At 34.0% G+C, this 20,106-nt stretch overlaps 1 protein-coding gene across 1 annotated transcript in view; it reads left to right on the top strand.

Annotated features, from left to right (window-relative positions):
• TRPM3 (transient receptor potential cation channel subfamily M member 3) overlaps nucleotides 1-20,106 on the top strand; it is a 700,360-nt gene that overhangs the window by 468,315 nt on the left and 211,939 nt on the right. The window contains exon 7 of the mRNA XM_051962081.1: nucleotides 2-176. Coding sequence (XP_051818041.1) covers nucleotides 2-176 — 175 coding nt within the window. The remainder of the gene's footprint in view (nucleotide 1; nucleotides 177-20,106) is intronic.

Here is a 20,106-nt window from a genome sequence, read left to right as displayed (position 1 = left end):
GGGATCGGCCAAGGAGTTCCAGTTGTGGCCCTCGTTGTAGAAGGAGGACCAAATGTAATCTCCATTGTTTTGGAATACCTTCGAGATACTCCTCCAGTTCCTGTTGTTGTCTGTGATGGGAGTGGTCGGGCATCTGACATCCTGGCATTTGGGCATAAATATTCAGAAGAAGGCGGGTAGGTAATTTGTTAGGAATGCATAGTTCTTTCCATGCATAGATTGCTTTTGAAATCTGAGACTTACTATGGTTTGTTAATTTTTTTTCTATCTCTGCCTAACCTCAACTAATCCTGATTACTAAAAAAAAAAAAAAAAAAAAAAAAAAAAATAGAGGCTTAGGGATATATCTAATATGTCCATTGGAAGAGAAAATGTCATACAAACTATGCTGTATTATAATGAAAATAGAAAGGGAAACTGAAGTGGAGTTTATATGCAAATAGAACCTCCTTTTCTTCATTTTTTTTTCTTTCTTTGCTTTTTCTAGAATGGGAAGATAGAAATAAGAATACAGGTAGACAGGGGCAACTAAGTGGCACAGTGAATAGAGCACCAGCTCTGAAATCAGGAGGACCTGAGTTCAAATCTGGTCTCAGACACTTAACACTTCCTAGCTGTCACTTGGGCAAGTCACTTAATCCCAATTGCCTTGGCAAAAAAAAAAAAAAAAGAATACAAGTAGGCTAAGCTCTTGGAAGGTTACAACATTCCTGGAAGGACAGTAAGTAAAGGTCACAAAGTCATATTACTTCTTACAAATATAAAAGATATCCTAAAAGTCTTTAATCTAAGACTTTGAGGACAGTCTTTACTTATTGTCATACCAGAGGATTCCATTTTCCATGAGACATAACTTTATTTTGGATAAATGAGGTTGCATATGTTAAAACAGAACCTCAAAGGCCATAGGAGTTGTCATTTTTCTAAACTTAACAAGAATGAAAACCTGCTTTGTCCCAGTTCTAAGGACAGGAATTAGATAGGAAGACATGGAGCTGAATGTATATCATCTCTCTCCTTTTGCTAGTCTCAGATAGCTGGTGTTCCCTCATTTTCCTCTGAATTTCCAAAACCTCTTCCTCCCATTCTAATCTCAGTATTCTATCAGAGAATAGGTTAAGATGAATTTCAAATGATGTGCAATCAAACTGCAGTATAATGCAAGGAACCTTTAATTCCCTTTCTTCTCCTCACTGTGGAGTTCTTTAATCAATTTACCTTCTGGAAGGTTGTCCATCAGTCAGCCAACAAACATTTTTTAAATGACTACAATATCCTAGGCACTATGTTAAGGGTTAAGGATAAAAAGAAAAGGGGAAAAGCAATCCCTGTCTGTAGGGAGCTGACAATCTAATGGGAAAGACAACAGTCAAATAACTATATACAAATGAGATGCAGACAGAATAGATTAAGGAGGACTGGGAAAATCATCTTGCAGAAAGCTGCAACTTGAAGGAATCTCCAAAGCATTCCAGTTATACCAAATAAAAACCTTTTTTGGAATCTTCAAAGATATTTATCTTTGTGGAATCCTATTTACCTCTGTTTGCCTTGTTTTATAGGCAATAATATCTTCTGACTTCTATAAAGCAGTGAAGAGATCATATGAAATGTACCGTAGATATATCCCATAGGCCATACTTCTTGTTTAAAATATTTTATACAATTGAAATGAATGCTTAAATTATCTTTCAGAAACTTCAGTTCCTTAGTGAACATTCAATAAAATTGTCATAGGACATTTCCAAATATCAAAAAATTAGACAAAAATTTAAAACCTGGTGCAAATTGCCCTGTTCTGGACTTCAAATCATTGCTTATACTATATTAGGTTTTGTATATTTTGAATTGAAAATTTTCTAGTAATGGAATTTTCCCATGGATTCTTTGAGCTGAAAGGAGCCTTGGAGGTTAACTGCTGTCTGAGTAGCATAACAAATAACTTCTATCTTGAAGAAAGTTGTACAAAAATATGACATATTGCAAAAGTGCTTCTTCTCTTGAACCCCAAAAGTCACTGCCTCAAGGAAGCTCCTTTTTAATCCTTGCCTGCCCTCAGTCATAAAGAAATAGCATCCAGATTGATCTGGGATTCAGCTGTGAATGCTCATCCCTTTTCTGCTTTAGGTTTGTTACTTTACAAAGCTAATTACAAATGGATTATAATAAAAATGAAGTTTATGGTGTGGGCCACCTGGAGAATTGCCAGTTTTGATTTTATGCATTTAATCTGATAGGAACAAACATCCTCATAAACTTAATGCATTTAAAAAGTGATTTCAATAGAAGATTATTGTACAATACTATCAGATTCTTCCAAACTGAAAAAGTTTTCAGATCAGAATTTGTTTGCTGGATAGAATTTCTCCTTAGAGTTCCATATCTGGGAAACAGATAATTAAGGAACATTTCAAAAACATTATCATCATCATTATTAATAGGTGTATACATATATTTAAAGAGAAGAGTAAGGTTATTATATCTGTCTTCATCACTTCATCACTAAGTTCATAATTTTAAAAAATCAGGAAGTAGCTTTAGTACTTTGTAAAACAACCATAATCATTTATTTAATTGTAATTTTCCCTTTTTACTCAATAGTTTAGACTTTATAAGTACTCTATGTCTAATCAACTCTGATAGAAATGGTTATACCTTGTTTCTTGAATGAATTTTTCTAAATTGAAAGAAAATTTATTGGTATATATTATCAATATTTTGACATGACAAAGTAGTTAAATCAGAGTAAAAGGATTATTATATTAGTCTGTTAGTGTATTTTAATTCATTTTTTTAATTAAAAAAAATCTATTTTCTCTCTCTCCTACTACCAGAGAGGAAAAAAAAATCTTTGTAACAAATACACTGGTCAAAGAAAACAGATTCCTTCATCATCCATGTTGGATGTACAAATACAGATAATATGGATACAGAGCTAGAGATAAAGATATCATTATGAACCCTAAATCCATCACCTCTCTATTAGGAATCCTGAATCTGAAGTCATTTCATTGACAGCTTTCAGAATTTCAGTGTTGTTTTGACTTTGAAAATTGTTCTCCTGGTTTTGCTCATTTCATTCTTCATCAGTTTATACAAGTCTATACAATTATTCATTTTAATAATATTTTAACTAAATAAATTAACTAATTCAATAATAATAATAATCCTTTTTCTATCTCTGCCACCTCACTCTGTATTGATTCATATAATTCTTTCCATGTTTATTTGAAATAATCTATTTTCTCATTTCTTGTAGCATGTTTATACATATAAAAATATGTATAACATCATATATTTTACATATAATATATAGTATTATTTATTATATTTAATACACATTACTCTATATTCTTATACTAAATTGATGTACATTTCCATTTATTACAGCTATTCTTTTATTATTATATTCATTATTGTGCATTATTCATTTCATTAATATGCCAGGATTTGTGATTAATTTAAAAAAAAAAAAAAACACGACTTTCCCCAAAGGCCTTACTCATCAAAATTTGCTTTTCTGGGCTGAATCACAATTTTAAGTTGAATTTGAATCTAGCATTCGCAAGTGCAATCACTATGTACAATCAATCGGGATTGCAATCCATTGCTTGCACGATATTAGATTTTGTACATTTTTAAGTGAAAAACCTGTAGTAATGGAATTCTCCCAAATTTCCTCTGTAGCATAGTATATGAAATCTTTGAACTGAAAGGAGCTGGGGAGGATAATTAAAATCAATGGACAAATAATTATTTAGTATCTATTACATGATGAGTACCTGATCTTGGAGATAGGGAGAATATGCTATTTATTTGTCTATATACCTATCTATCTCCATATGTGTATATATATAAAAATAGTTATATGATAATTTTGAGAACAAGACATTAAAATATCAGGATTTCAGAAAAGCCTTCATGTAAACTAAATCAAGCTGGAAATTTAGGGATCTAAGGAATGTGTAGTTTGTTCCTTTGGCAGTTTAATATATACTAGATGTATTTATACTAAAACTATATATTATGTGAATATTTTTTTCATCTTTTAATATTTATGATTATTCACTTTTGGCTTTGAATATCCTGAGACTATTACCAAGAATATAAATCTAAGAGTATAAATATAACAATAAATTTACTTTGGAAATAAATTGCAGTGGACAGAATTAAAAATCTTTTAGGGACAAGATTGTTTGCAGCTGAGAAAGACAAACTTTCACAATGCAAAAACAGCCTTTCACAAGACAAATTGATATAGTTTAACCATTAATTTCATTTGAACCTTATAAACTTAAAGTTTATAAGGTTCAAATGAAATTAGTGGTTAATTTTTTCTTCTTTTTTACTTTATTCACTTTTATCTCTGCTCTTGTCTTTATTGTAACTTCAGAGAAATTGACAAACATATTTCCTTGATTGATTTCCATCATGAAACTGAATTGTATGATGCTCCAGCTTCAGAATTTTCAAAGTCACAAAATAACCACACATCATTCAACATAGCTATAATATTTCAATGTTTCATTAAGACTGTCAAACTGTTCTTTTAGAATCTTAAATCAACACAATGCTTAACAGATTTATTAATGTAATCCAACTATAATTGTGTATGATAGCATTTTTTTCTTTTGGTAATGGCTGGATTTAGGACTTGATTTCTTACCCTTTGAATATAAGGGATTTCATTATTTTGCTTTCAAAGGGCAGACTGATAAGCAAGAATATAAGCAAGAACAAATGCATGTTGTGGTCCTTTGAAATGAAGACTCACTTTAAGCAATTCTTTTCAGCTCTATTCCCTCCAAAAAGAAAGGTTGTGAGTACAGAAAAAAATTAGGCTGGTCCCTAATTCTCCCTTCAGTAAGCAAACACATGCCATCCACACACACACAAAACCTTACAATGTTTAAAAAGCTATGTGAAATAAAATATCCAATCTGAGAGAATCTGCAGAAAATTTCCAGATTTTAGGTAAATCTTATTTCATCCATTTTTATACAATATTTATTTAAATATTATATGTGTGTGTCTCTAAATATGTATGTTTTATCCATTAATGGTCATTCTGAGTCTGTACCCATTACTATTTACCTGTGTTTCTACTTAGTTTTCTCAATATATAGTGTCTTAGGATCAAGATTCAGACCCAAAAAGGACCTCATTCAGTCATTTCAGTCATGTCTGTCTCTTTGTAACTCCTTTTGTAATCAAAATATGATTATATTTTGAAAATTTTAAATTAATGTATCACAAATCACTATAGTTCCTTTTATTCAACTGGTTTATATATCCTTGTTCACACAGTGTGTATGTATGTAAACATACATACATACACACACACAATGGCAAAGATTCTGGAGTTTGTCTTTCTTTCTCCATCTCATTTTACAGATGAGAAAACTAAGGCCAATAGGGTTAAATAACTTGCTCAGTTTCTGAGGCTGGATTTGAACTCAGCTCCTTCTAATAAAGTCTGGCACTCTCCCCAGTGCAACACCTAGATGCCCCAGAAGGAACCTTAGCTATCATCTTGTCTAGTACAGGTGTCTCAGATTACAAATTATTTAAGTGATATGCCCAAGACAACACAAGTTAATATATGAAATTTCTTGTAAAAGACACGATAAGTTCCCCTTGAAATTCCCAACTTAAATATGATCAGAGAGGCAGTATGATTTGTTGTCAGTCAACCCTGGAGTTATGAATATCTTGGTTCAAGTATTGCCTCCCAATCATACTGTAGGGGAACCAAATAAACTCTGTGTCCCTGGGGAAATCTACAATGCTGTAAGTTGTAACACTTCACTGAATTTTTTAAACCTTTTTTATGTTTCCATCACTTAGCATAGTGCATGGCATATAGACACATAATAAGTACTAGTTCTCTAACTGGAATTTCCCAATTCCAATATAACCACATGCATATCCAGCTAAAAAATTAAACATAATAATAAGATGGTCACTGGTGTTTCTGATGATATGCTAAGGGGAAAATAGCTCAAAATAAATCTTAATATAACCAGAGAACAAATTAATAAGACATTCTAGAAAACCAGCCTTAGTAGATCTAATCCAGAATCTCATCATCTTTGAGCACTGAAACAAAGCCACGAGATATTGCCATGCATTTTAGAGTCACAAATATTTTTCCTCTACTCAAAGGACATTTTCATCTGAAGCAGGAGCGTGTCAGAGTCCCATTTGTCTCTATCAGATCCGCTAGAACAAAGTAATTGATCCAGTGCTTTACTTGCCACTTGGTTTAGATATGCCAGAAAAGGAAAGGAAGAAATAAATATCACACATGTTTACATTAAGTGCCTATTCTTGATTTATTAATTTCCTGGTTCTTTTCTTTGGGAGTTTTCTCTCAGAAACTAAGGAAAACTTTAATGCAGTCCCACAGTGTGTGCTGGCTGTCAAAATGAAAAAGAAATTAATTGAGCTAAAGTAATGTAGATTAAGAACCAATAGGATGAGATGCCTTAAAGAGAGAAGTTCTATAAGTGGCATTATTTAAAGCTGTTAATATGACATCAGACTTAGAAAGATTAGAAGCAGGGATAATAACATTTATATAGCTCTTTAAGGTCTGAAATACACTTTCCATACATTCTCTCTTTTCATCTTCACAACAATCTGATAAAATAGGTGGTATTTTTACTATCATTTGAAACATGAAGAATGGGGAGGTTAAATAACTAACTCACTATATTAACACAGCTGGTAAATATCTGAGTTACCATTACAGCTCAGATCTTACTAACTTCAAGTCTAATATATCTTTCCACTATGTCACCTTGCATTCCTTACTACACTTAACTATCCAATAAATTAACTGTCTCATAACTTATGTAAGGAACATATATTTAAAACAAGTTAATAAAATTTCATAAGAGTTTTCAAGTTATACTAAATTTTGGAATGCTATGGATGAGTTGCTGAAAATTTATCTATCACTTGCCTACCACAGTATTTATTCTTACAAAAAGTAGCTACATTGTGAAGAAAAAAGAAATAAAAACAAAATATATAATGCACTCAGATTTCAATTTTATAATATAATAAATGCTTCCCATTTTTTCATGTGATGAGGCAACATCACCACAGAGGTGATAACTTACCTCAAATTTTTGCAAAATACTGCATAACAATTGACTAACAGGTAGTAATTTACATTAATGTGGAAATATATATTAATATAGAAAACCCATTTGAAATTATTACAACCCATTCTTTGCCACACACTATTATGACAAATAATTTTGAGACATAATTTCTGGGTAATTTAATCATCACTCTATACACCAATATATCGAGCCAGCACAGAGTGGTGGAGAGGGCCATTTTCCAAGCAAATGCTAATAGAGTATTGTCCAATTGGTAATTAGCCTTAAGTGCTCGGACCTCAGTGTATCAACTCAGTTTCAGCCCATTACAGAGATGATCATATTAAAATGAAGTTGTGAGTGGCATCATGTCACCTTTGAACAGAAGTATTATATCTTTTCCTGAGCACTCAGAGCTTTGGGATTTCTATTCAAAGAATGTATATGTCTCTTATACCAGAACAGAAACACAATACCTTCCACCAGTGTAGGATCTTGAGCAAAAAAGTTAATCCAATCTCATTATTAGCAATGTCCTTCAAGGGCCTGAGCTTAAAATCAGAACTTTGGAAAAAAAAGCTGATCTAACACACACATCTTTCCTTTTTTTTATGAATAGGGAAAGTGAGGCCCAAAAAGAGAAAACACCTTTCCTAAAATCACAAGATTGATAAATATCTATGCCAGGATTCCAGCATAGATTAGACAAACAGAATCTATATATGTTCTGGGCCTCTACAGCATTTTTTATCTTGATCTTTTCATCTTTAACAAAGGGCAAAAAGCTTTTTTCATAGCCTGAATACTTCTAAAAATATTAGTCTTCACTGTACTTAATTTCCCTGCCTTATAAAGAGTCACCTGAGTCGATTTGACTGACATTTAATCCTGTGGTTGCTGCAAAGTTAATGAATTAACTAAGCCTGCAGTTTCATTAATAATAGAGAATTCTTTGGACTTCCCTAATGCCTTTCACCCTAAGATGCCAAAGCAGCCCATAAATCCATAAAGCCAGTAAAGCAACTCATTAGGCAGTTACTAGTCTACTGTGCAAATAAATGAAAAGCTCAGAGGTCTTATCAAAGAATAGTCATGCAGTTTGAAGTTTACATTGCTACAACTACTTTGATGCAGAGGTTTCTTTGGTGGGAAAGAAGTGGTTACTCAGCCAGAAGCTATAGCTGGGTGCACATGAACCAAAGAAAAGGAGTTCATTAATATTCATGGGTTGCTTTGGCATCTTAGGGTGAAAGGCATTAGGGAAGTCCAAAGATGCCTCTTCTAATAATTAGAACTATTGGGGCAGCTAGGTGGTACAATGGATAGAGCACCAGCCCTGAAGTCAGGAGGAACCTGAATTCAAATCTGGCCTCAGACACTTAACATTTCCTAGCTGTTTGATCCTGGGCAAATGACTTTACCCCAATTACCTCAGCAAAATAATAATAATAATAACTAGAACTATCCAAAAAAGTGGAATGAGTTGCCTCAAAAGGTTTCCCCTCCTTAGAAAACTTCAAGCAGAGTCTGGATAACCACTTGTCATTTATGTTAATAGCAGAGATTCTTTTGGTGTGTGGATTAGAATAGATGGCTCCTTCTGTTCTTCAAATTCTTTGATTCTATTTATGTTGCAAGCTTGAGACTACCCTCAGTTTAGCCTGCATATACTTATTTTCATGAAATCTCCCCATCTGCCTGTGAGCTCCTTTGTTGGAATCTTTACAAACTGCTAACTCATTAGAGTTGATAGATTATTGATCTGATCTTCCAAGGAGATGTTTTGGGCCAGAACCTGAAACAGATATACATGGTATACATAAATCCATCAATATGGGAAGCATTACACATAATTTACATAAGCATATAACAATATAACACAGGCTAGTAGTAATGTAACAAATAACATGAATCAACATGAAAATTTAAGTACTGCAAAAGTCTCATGAACAATTTTTCATCTCAAGGAATCCAATGATTCCTGCTGGGTTTTGTTCATCTTGTGTTAAGGAATCCAATGATTCATGAAGATTTTAAAGTTATTTTAAGAGTCTCATTGTCATCCATCAATATGGGAGGCATTGCACATAATTACATAAGCACATACCAGTATAACACAGGCTAGTAGTAATGTAACAAATAACGTGAATCAACATGAAAATTTATATATGTCCATAAGTCCTAGAAATAGTCCAAAAGGAATCCATTGTCCATTAGTTCATGTGCCAGGAATCCAATAATTCCTGTAAGCTCTGAAGTACTGCAATAGTCTCATCAGCAATTTTTCATTTCAAGGAATCCAATGATTCTTGCTGGTTTTTCAAGAACTAAAACAGTCTCATCTTGTGTTAGGAAATCCAATGATTCCTGAAGATTTTTAAAAATTCTTTTAACAGTCTCATTGTCAGCCATGCTCTTTCAGTGTCAGATGTTTCTTAAATCTTCTCCTTTGTTTTGAGGTTTTTCTTTTTCTTTTTCTCTTTGATGGACAAGGCGAATACAACTCATTGGCACCCAACTGTTTCTTTCTTCTCCTGTAGAGATACAAGCAAACCCTTTTCCCCAAGCAGTTAACCTATCTAATTCCCTTCTATTTACCACTTTTGGGATTTCTCCTTATCATCTGGTAATTAAATTGGAGCTATTTGCACTGGATATTGCCTTGTTGTCTTAAAAGGCCTGTATTCTCCCCAACTGTAATCTTGATTGCTTTTCTGTTGGTTGATGACATCAGAGTCCTGAATTTCTAAAGTCTCTCTGGATGTAACCTCAGCTGCTATCATGCCCCACTTATCTTTTGATTGATACCTTGGGCCTAGGCCCTGCCTCTCATTTCTCTGGGTCAATCTACATTCTGAGGCTCAGTAAAAACCTCCGTTGCATTTTGGACATGGGATTTGGGGTTTTATTCTTACCCTGTCTTCTCATTCTATTTCTGTATCTACATTGGGCTCTCACATGTCCAACTTTTCCACACTGAAAACATCCACGAGTTTCTCTAGAGTTCCTTTGCCAAGAAGGACCCTGTCTTTCCATTTTCATCATAGTTTGGGTATAATAAGCATTTGTGCCCACTGTGGCACAGCATCTTATGATCTCCTCTAAAGGAGCATCTTTGTCTAGCCCCCATATAATTCTTTTGCAAACCTCATTGGCATTTTCCTTAGCCAAATGTCTAGTCATTATTTCTGTGACAACATTATCTCCAGTGGTTCTTATTACAGCTGTTTGTAAATGTCCCACAAAATCAGCAAAAGATTCATTGGGACCTTGCTCTATTTTTGTGAAAGCTTTACTTCCATCCTTCTGTCCAGGGAGAGAATTCTAAGCTCTTATTGCAGCCTTAGAAATTTGCTCATACACTGTTATGGGATAATAAATCTGTTCTGAATTCTCTCTATACTGACCTTCACCAGCTAGTTGGTCAAAAGCTATTTGTACATTAGCTCCTGTTTGCCTGTTGTGTTGGGCTTGAATCCTACATAATTCATAAAACTCTGAAAGCCACAATAAATTTTGTCCAGGTTCTAGACATGTCCTAGCTATGGATTTCCAGTCATTCAGGGTTAAGATTTCATAAGACAAATTATTTAGTAACATCTTCACATAAGATGATGTAGCCCCATAAAGAGTGCAACCCTTTTTCAAATCTTTAATTTTTTCCAAATTAAAAGGAGTGTATTTTCTCTTTTTTTGACTTGAAGAGTCAAGCTTTTCAATCACAGGATATGCATTTATAAAATTAGATATATCTTCTCCTTCATTTTTTGCTTTAATTAATGCCTCTTCTAATCTTGTCATATTCTGTTTTACAGGAGAAGCTGACTATGTTTCTGCCTCTCTTCCTCCCCCTTCTTCCTCCACTCATGAAGGGTTAATGGAGGGGGGAGGGTCATGAGATGTGGAATGATCTAATTCCTCCTGCTGTTTAGTATCACACTCAGAATTGTAATTAACTCCATTCTTTTCACCTAGTTTAGATGGCACTTCTCCTTCCTGCTGTTTCTTCTTTTTCTTTATTTTAATACTTATAAAATTTCCTAAAGCCAGTTGTATTAAATTATATGTATTAAGTATGTCTTTGGAAATTGAGTTAGGCCCATTTTTATTACGGAATTGATAAAGATCCTCTCCTACCAATTTCCATTTGTCTAGATCCAATTCCTTTTCCAGAGAGAAATAAGGACATATGTTCTTTACAGTTTCTAAAAGTTCAGTGATCTGCTGTAAAATTATAATTAAACTTTGGCTTTCCATAACTTTGACAATGTTCTCCAAACATTTTCCTTGAACAGAAACAGAAGGCTGTTTTCTAAACATCTGTCCCATCTTAGCTGAAATTCTTTTACTCTTTTAACAAAATTTCTTTGTTGTACTCACCCTAATTTCTGGGTTGAGGAGACTTTTCCACTGGATCAGGATCGAAGGCATTTCCACTGAAATCCATGAAGGGGTCTGTCAGTCCCACATTCAGAGTGCCAAAGTGTGGTGTTTTTCTTCTTTAAAATAATATAAAGGTTTTCTCTGGGAGGTTTCTCAGGGAGGTTTTCCAGAGGCAGCTTTAGTATCAGTTCAGATCAATAATTACCCCAAATGCAGCCAGGTGATAAAAGTTCAGATCTTTTATTGTCTCCAATATTGCCTGGTTAGCTTAGAGGCCTATTTCTCTGCTTGGTTCCAAGAGCTCTTGCAGCTTTGTCCTTTGCTTCTGCCTCTGCTTTCTTCAGCCTCCAATTCAGCTTCAAGTTGAATCTGTCTTGCCTCTGAGAGAGGGCTTCTGGCTCTCAATCTCCCAGAGTGCTCTGCGTCTGTCCCAGTGTGCTCCTGTCCAATCTAATTCTGCTGAACTCTCTTCATTTGACTGGGCTTATATATGACTCTTCTGAGAGAATAGGATTATGGGTTTTCTCCCAGAGTGCTCTCTGGCCCTAAGAGCTTCAAGGGAAGTGTGAATTCACAAAGTTACAAAGTTTACTTTGAGAATCTCCCATACTTGTGAACGCCAATGAGTACTGGTATGAACACAAGCATTGTATCAATTAGTTCTACTTAGTACCTTGTTTCAGGTTCTGGCCCAAAACATCGCCTTGTAAGATCAGATCAATAATCTATCAACTCTAATGAGTTAGCAGTTTGTAAAGATTCCAACACTCCTTGATAGCAGAATTTTATATTCTCGGGATTTACTACAGTGCCCTGCACCAGTAAGTACTTAATTGTTCATTGACTAACTAAATGACTGCAGTGGTGGGAAAAGACTATTTTGGTTTTTGACTTTGTTTTCCCAGTAATTACTTAGTAGGTCCCTAAAAGTATGAATTGAATTGAAGACAGCTGGAATTCAGAAAAAAATGGACTTAGCTATATTTTGTGGGTCTTTTCTTCAGTGAATTCCCTTATCTTTGACCTTTGAATTTAAGTAACATTAAGCAACTCTGTCTTCTCCACTGTTTTTTTCTTGAATAAAATGACTGACTATAAATTACTTCTTCCTTTCTCCTTGATCTAGTTTCACCTACCCCCTCCTCCTCCATTCATCTCAATACTCTTCTCTACTTTCTGAAGAATTCTCTTGATTTCTGCCTGAGGAAGTAGCTGTCCAAAGTACCTAAAAGACAAACTGTGTTCTTTGTTAAAAGTATTTTTAAATGTTTGGAAACAGCTTGGGAAAGTATCTTGTAAGGTAAAACATTTCTAGTGCCCTTGAAGTAAATAGTATAGAGTTAATTCTTGAAGTCACAGCATGGAGGCATTTCCATACTCTACCCAAGTACCAAGCTGACCCCAAATAGTATATCTTAGAAAAGAAATTGGGACATGGCTAGTTTTATAATTTATAGAATAAAGAAGGCAAGTTTATATGAATCCAATTCTGTGTCCAAGAATCAAGAATTAGTTGTATTTATATACATACACACACACAGACACACACAGAGACACACACACACACACACACACACACACACACAATGTGTGTTGTGTTGTTTATTTTTTAAATGTCCTGCTTTCCCTTTCAGAATGAGTCTATCTTAGATATATATTAGTTCAGTTCAGTGTTTAGCAGATAATCTACTCTTAGTCTTTTAACACTTCCTTAAGTACCACCTAACCAAGCCCCACTGCAGTTGCTAGCCATCTTCTCCCAAAATTATCTTCATTTATTTTGTCTAATTGATATTTTGTATGTCTGACCACTTCATCTCCAGCACAGTCCTCTGTACATTAATTCATAATTATCAAAATAGTTACTAGTGTTTGAACAATGGATTAAGTAAATTTTAATAGCTTAGACTGTAAGAGTGAATAAAATCCATTTTTTCTCTGAAAAGAAGCAAAATACTCAGAGCCTAAAATCCCTTATTGTTCATTGAATGAGAGTGGAAAGAGTTCTAGATTTGGAACCAATAGAGGCCAGACCTCAGACACTGTATATATGTGGCAAATCACTTTCCTCACTTGTAAAATCATAGTATTTTCCTTAAAAGATTTTGACCTTTTATTGACCTAACATGTGTGTGTGTGTGTGTGTGTAAAAATTCCTTTGTAAATCTTAAAGCTCTATCTAAATATCAGTTATTATAACAGCCATAGGAAAACCTATCTACAAACAATGGCTGAAGTAATTTTTATGAAACTTTCTTTAGCTTTCTTTAAGGGGTGATTGCAGAAGACAAAGAGGTTTTTCTCCTTTATTCTTGAGATAAATAGTTTGGGAATAATCTTTTTAATTTTACAACCAACTGAGGCAACATGTTGCAGTGGAAAAGGGACTGAATTTGGAATTAAAGAACCTGAATTCAAATTCTTTCCTATTACTAATACATGTATGATCACATGCAAGTCACATAAATTCTCCAAGTCTTATTTTCCTTATCTGTAAAATAAGAAAGAATAAATGGCCCCTAAAATCTCTCAGTTCTAAATCCATCATCTCTTTTAGCTGAGAATATGTGATTCCCAGAAATACTGATTTTCACATCTATCATGTATAATTATTACTTTACATTTAAAAACTCTGCTGAAGCTTAGAGTTAGACTTTGCTAAAATGCTTTTCCCAGCCATGAAGACCAATGGCATATGCTGTCAGGAAGAAGGGTTAAAAAGTCACAGAGGTAAAAAGAGTCTGAGCCACAATTCAATCCTCAGGTGTGGGTTTGTGATTTCATTCACATGGAGAGCTCCCAGAAAGGAATCTGCACAAATTCTATAATTTAAAGAGTTCACTAGATGGATAAGAATTTGTCACTTGCCTGATGTATACAGCAATAAATGTCAGAGGCTAAGCTTTAATCCAGGCCTTCCTGAAGCTGGTATGTGGGTAGCTTTGTGTAGGGGTGTGTGTATGTGGTTATGAAAGTGGAGATAAGGAGGCATGTGCATGCCTGCGTGTGTGTGTGTGTGTGTGTGTGTGTGTGTGTGTGTGTGAAAGAGAGAGAGAGAGAGAGAGAGAGAGAGAGAGAGAGAGAGAGAGAGAGAGAGAAATAAAGAGAAATACAAAGAGAGAGAAAGAGAGAGGCAGACACAAAGACAGAAAGACATAGAAACGGAGACACAGATGAAGACAAAAGAGAGACAATAGTCATGGAGAGTTAGAGGATGCAGGTATGCAAATGTAATGGAATAAATGAAATCATTTCACATCTAGGTATCTTAGTTACAGAGAAAAAAATGAATGGTTTAATTTTTTAAAGGACTTTCTCAAAAATCAAAGTGATAGATAAAAAGCAAATAAGAAAAAAAAGTAAATAATTTCTAAAAATCTTGGCTATTCCTTCCATCTCCAAAATTGAGTAAAAACCAATTGTTCCTTAAGTAGTAAAAAGGATGAGCAACTTAGAAGAAATTGGGCAACTTCTACAAAGCAGTCCAAGTAAAGTTTGCTGATCTCTTGACCCCATCATTTCCAGAATCCACAGTCTACTGCTGTTCTCTTACTTCAAAAATATGGAACACAGATTACTTCATAGATGTTATTTACTTTATCAAATAGCATGAGCAAATTGAGACGGCTAAGGGAATAAAAAAGGATTACATTCATAAACATATTTAAGTGAAGATTTCACTGACTAAAAAGAATTTCATGATTATAATTTTCATTTATAAGGCTGACTGATTAAATTCTTATTTGGAGGAAATATATTGGATAGAGTGTCACTGTTTTATTAATTAATTGTATAAAACAGTAATAAAAGGCTGGTTTTGGAATCAGGACCTGAGTTCAAATCCTAAGTGTACTATTTACTGTTTGTATGACCTTACAAAAGTCATTTAAACTTTTTCCAAGAGTCTCAATTTCCTCATCAACAAAATAAAAAAGTTCAATTAGATGACCCTCCTTGTTCTAGTATAAGTGACTCTAAATTTTTTTTCTGTATGTACACTCCTTTGGCAGTATGGTGAAGCTTATGTGTCTCTTTCAAAATAATGTTTTAAAAGCATAAAATAAAATGTATTATAAAGGAAAGAAATTATAATGAAATTACTAACAAAAGTTCACAGATGCCTTTTACTATAAATCAGTATAAGATGACTTGCAGCCACAATCCAGAGTAATTACTTATTAGGCACATGAAAGACATCTTCTTCACATTATTTCACTATAACAGGGTTCCTGAATCTCCTCTGCCTGTTTAATAACAAAGACTCTAGACTAATTTTCAAATCACTAATGACTTTTAAATTCTAGTCAGTGATCCATTTAGCAGGCAGTGATGGTGATATTTAGCCCTAGTCAAATGGCAAAACCCATTTAGGATTCTCAAATCAGCTCAAAGCAGCTAGGTGGCATTGTAGATAGAGCAGTAGACTTAGAATCAGTAAGACTATCTTCATGAGTTCAAATCTAGCCTCAGACACTAGATGAGTGACCCTGGCCAAGTTATTTAACCTTGTTTGTCTCAGTTTCCTCATCTGTAAAATGAGCTAGACAAGGAAATGGTAAATGGGAAAAGGAAATGAAAAAATGTAAAAGTAAATCTTTACCAAGAAAACCCCAGATGGGGTCCTAAAGAGTCAGATATGATTAAAACTGCTGAACAATTAACAATAGAAAAGTCCGTGTCATAGGGCAGATCTGAACAGAGGTCTTTCTGATCCTAAGTAAGATCCTAACTCTATAGACTGAGTCATTCTACCTTAAACAGTACCATTAAACATTATTCCTTCACAACAAGCAAATGCATTGTCTCTTAGGTTGCTGCCGTGGATGTCATTGATTTTCAGTTCTAAGTGTTCTTCATTTCCTCTCCAAAGGAGTCATATGACTTACTATTATATTCATTTATATGTTATTCTGTTTTTGTCTCATATCTAACTGACACATTTTCTAAGGAGGAAAGTGAGAATTACTATTTAAATGATGAATGGATGTGGATAAGTTTAACAACCTTTTTGAGTCTTCCTTTTCTACTTAGTGATCAATATATATCATAGAGACAACATGACTTAATGGGTAAAAGACTGCATCAAAGGAAGACCTGGATTCAAAACTTGCCTCTCTAACACACTGACTTTATGTCCCTGACCAATCACTTAATGTTTATATATACCTAGGGCAATTTTATTAAAACTGTAAGTTGCAATATAATAAGTATCATATTTCTTGACTACCCAGTGAATAGAGGAGAAAGTGAAGGAGCGAAAGAATGTGAAACTGAAAATACAAATAAGATCAAAATAAATGAATGGTTTAGGTTCTTTTAAGACTATCATAGGCAAAGCAAGTAACAACCTTTATTGATGGAAAAATCAAAACTTTCCATTGTCCTCAATCAAATGTCTAATTTAATTTCAAGAAAGGACTACATCTATGATTTCATTGGCACAGAGAACTCTCCATGCCAATGAAGGCAAGGTTTAATTACTTTTCTTTAAAGCACTTTGATACTCCCCAGAAGAAGATGGACTACTCATACCAAAGTAAGTTGTTATTAATGAATCTCAATGCTTAAAGACAACCCACAGGTTTCTCTGATGATAACTGTATAAGATAAAAGAGAGCTGGCTGTTTTTTTCCCTTCTTGGCTCTAAAGCCATTAACCTCAGCCTGGTTTTTTATTTGCTCACTAGTAAGAGAACCCATAGGTTCTCTCTAAACTGTAAACACATTTATCTATTTTTTTCACTTGAGAGGGGGAGAGAAATCATTCTACTGGTATATAAGTTAGGATGATGATGTTGATGTTGTCTATGCTAGATCAGAACACAAATTCCAAATATATTCAATACTGTCAGTTATACTTAGTATTTGATGAACATTGGCCTATTTAAAAAAAAATAGCATTGTGACTCATCTAATAAATTCCAGACCTATTCCAATGAAGAAACAAATGTGGTAGTATGCAACTTTTCACACTCCAAAGGTTACATTTCCTAAATTACCAAGCTCTCTAATTAGAGGTAGGCTAGGAATAACAATACAACATACAGAACAACAAATTAATAGTTACAGTCATTAGACATGATTATATCAACCCCTCCCCCCCAATCCTTCCCTTCAAGAGCTGAAACTATAAATAATATGATTATTGGTTTCTGGTGTTAAGCAACTTTTAAGTGCTAATGTAAGTGGCCCCAAAAGGGAAACTAAAAATGGATGTTTCAATATCTACTGATTTCTAATTATCTCAGTCCAAATGAGAAAAATAATAAGCAGTAGAAGTGGGAAGAAGAAATGAATTTCCCTAGATCTTAGGGAATTTCCCAATTCCAGAGTAAAGAATAATATGTTTTCCTCTTCTTCATCATTTTTTTCTTTAAAAACAAGTTCTTTGTTATATGAGACAATATTTGTAAGCTCCTAGCATAGTGCCTTATAGGCAGTAGGAAATATACAAATGCTTAACCTCTTTTTCTTTATAGAATGGCTTTCTACATGGGAGACAAATACAGGGAGAAATTAAAGAGATGTAAAAATAAAAGCTATGAATAAAAAATGTATTTATTACAAAGAGTGAATATACAGTGAATTAAAAATAGGATGTATTACCAAATAAGTTAAAGAGTAGGTAGAGTAGGGAATAATGATGCATGGTACATAGAGTAGTACCTGTATTACCCTGAACGATCATTCTAGTAGTAAGCACATATTAAGTACCTACTGTGTGCCAACCTAGGTATTTCCTGGAGATACAAATACAAAGAATGAAATAATGTATACTCTCAAGAAGCATTCTATCAGGAGAAATGATATACAAATATTTGAAGATACTGAGAATAAATATAAATAAACTCAGAAGTCAATAAATATAAGTTAAGGAGAGTAACACTGAAAGCGATACTTAAGATGAATCATGAAGAAAAAGGGAGGGATTCCATGAACTGGAAATGATGGAGTAGATTGTAGGCATGGGGACAGCTAAGGCAAAGATACAGAGATGAGAGATGGAATGTCTATCATATATGAGAAAGAGCATGAAGGATAGTTTAAGTAGACCTTAAGATGAATGAAAGAGAATAATATACAGAAAAATTGGAAACATAGATTGTAGCCCCATAGAAAGGGCTTTACAAACCAAACAGGAGTTTAAATTTATCCTAGAGCCAAAAGAGAGTCACTGGTGTTTATTGAATAAGGAAATTCCATAATGGAATTTAGCCAACTATGCTCATTTTACAGAAGATTCTGATACCATCAATGCTTACCTGGTTTACTTAGGGTCACACAATAAAAAGTGTCTAAAAATGGCTGGATTTGACCTCGTCTTCCTGACTCCAGGACCAGCACTCTACACACTGTGCCAACCATCTGCCTCTTAAGTATTTGCTACTTTGGTCAAATATATGAAGGACATAATGGAATAGGGAGGAATTTGAACTGGGAGGCCATTGCAACAGTTAGAAAAGTGGAAATAATTGTGTGAATAAAAAAGAAAATATTAAATGTGAGAGATGTGATAGAGGTGGAAATGGCAAAATGGCAACTGATTGCTTACATGAAGGTGAGACTGATTTGAGGAAGACAAATCCTTTGCTTCATTACTTCAGAGTTTCCTCATTTATAGAGTGAGGGGGTTGGACTGTTTAATTTCTATAGTCCCTTCTAGTTTTAATTGACCTTGCAAATAGTTCTGAAATATCAACAATAAAAATGATCTTCATCTCACAAAAGTTTGCACTGTCCCTGTTTCCTTTCTCTCACTTCATTTCTTCCTCACTCATGTGAATTTGGAATTGAAGTCTTGAGTTTTAGGACTGTGGAACATATAAAAAACATAGCCTTGGTTTTATCATCTATAAAAGAAAATGTTGGGGCTAGAATGTCCTCATTCCACTCAATCCATAAGGACATACAAATTCTCTCAGTCTCAATTTCTTCATCGATAAAGACATTTATATATAATCTGAGAAGAGAGATACATATAGATATAGATAAATAGATAGATATGTATAGATATAGAGAGAGAGACAGAGACAGTATAAGTAGACTTTATGGCCTCTGAGGTTACCTCCAGTTCCAAATTCCTGATCCTATCAGTCTAAAAGACTCTACTTTCTCCTTATTCATCTTAATAAAAGCATCTTTCTGTAGCACATACATTTAGGTTGGTACAGGAGTTATAGATTCTCATTTTTAAAAAAGATATTGAAAGAATCAAGGCAAATGTGCTGCCTCATTCTCATTATGTCTGTCTTTGTTTTATGTCATTTTGGACATGTGAACTTCTTTCTATGATCTGACTAGTAATTACATGCAGATACTGTGTGATAATGCTCTGGTTCAATCCCTTCTCCCAAAGCCAGGGGATATAACTAGTAGGAGCAATCTGTTGGTTCTTGCTCTCTAACAACACAATGCTTTTTGGAGCACCATCATTCATGTAGCCTTGGCAGTCCTGTTAAGACTCTTCACTCTGCTCTTATCATTTGTTACTCATTGATGTAGTCCAATGCCCTCCTGTTTCACAGATATTTTAAATGACAAATATGAAAAAAAAATTGGATAGCACAGACAATTTTCCCAAAGAAGCATACAAATTTAAAACATTTTGAGAT

Source organism: Antechinus flavipes, chromosome 1, assembly GCF_016432865.1.
Source record: "Antechinus flavipes isolate AdamAnt ecotype Samford, QLD, Australia chromosome 1, AdamAnt_v2, whole genome shotgun sequence".
In the NCBI taxonomy this organism is placed as follows: Eukaryota; Metazoa; Chordata; class Mammalia; order Dasyuromorphia; family Dasyuridae; genus Antechinus; species Antechinus flavipes.
This window is presented reverse-complemented; position numbering and strand designations above follow the sequence as displayed.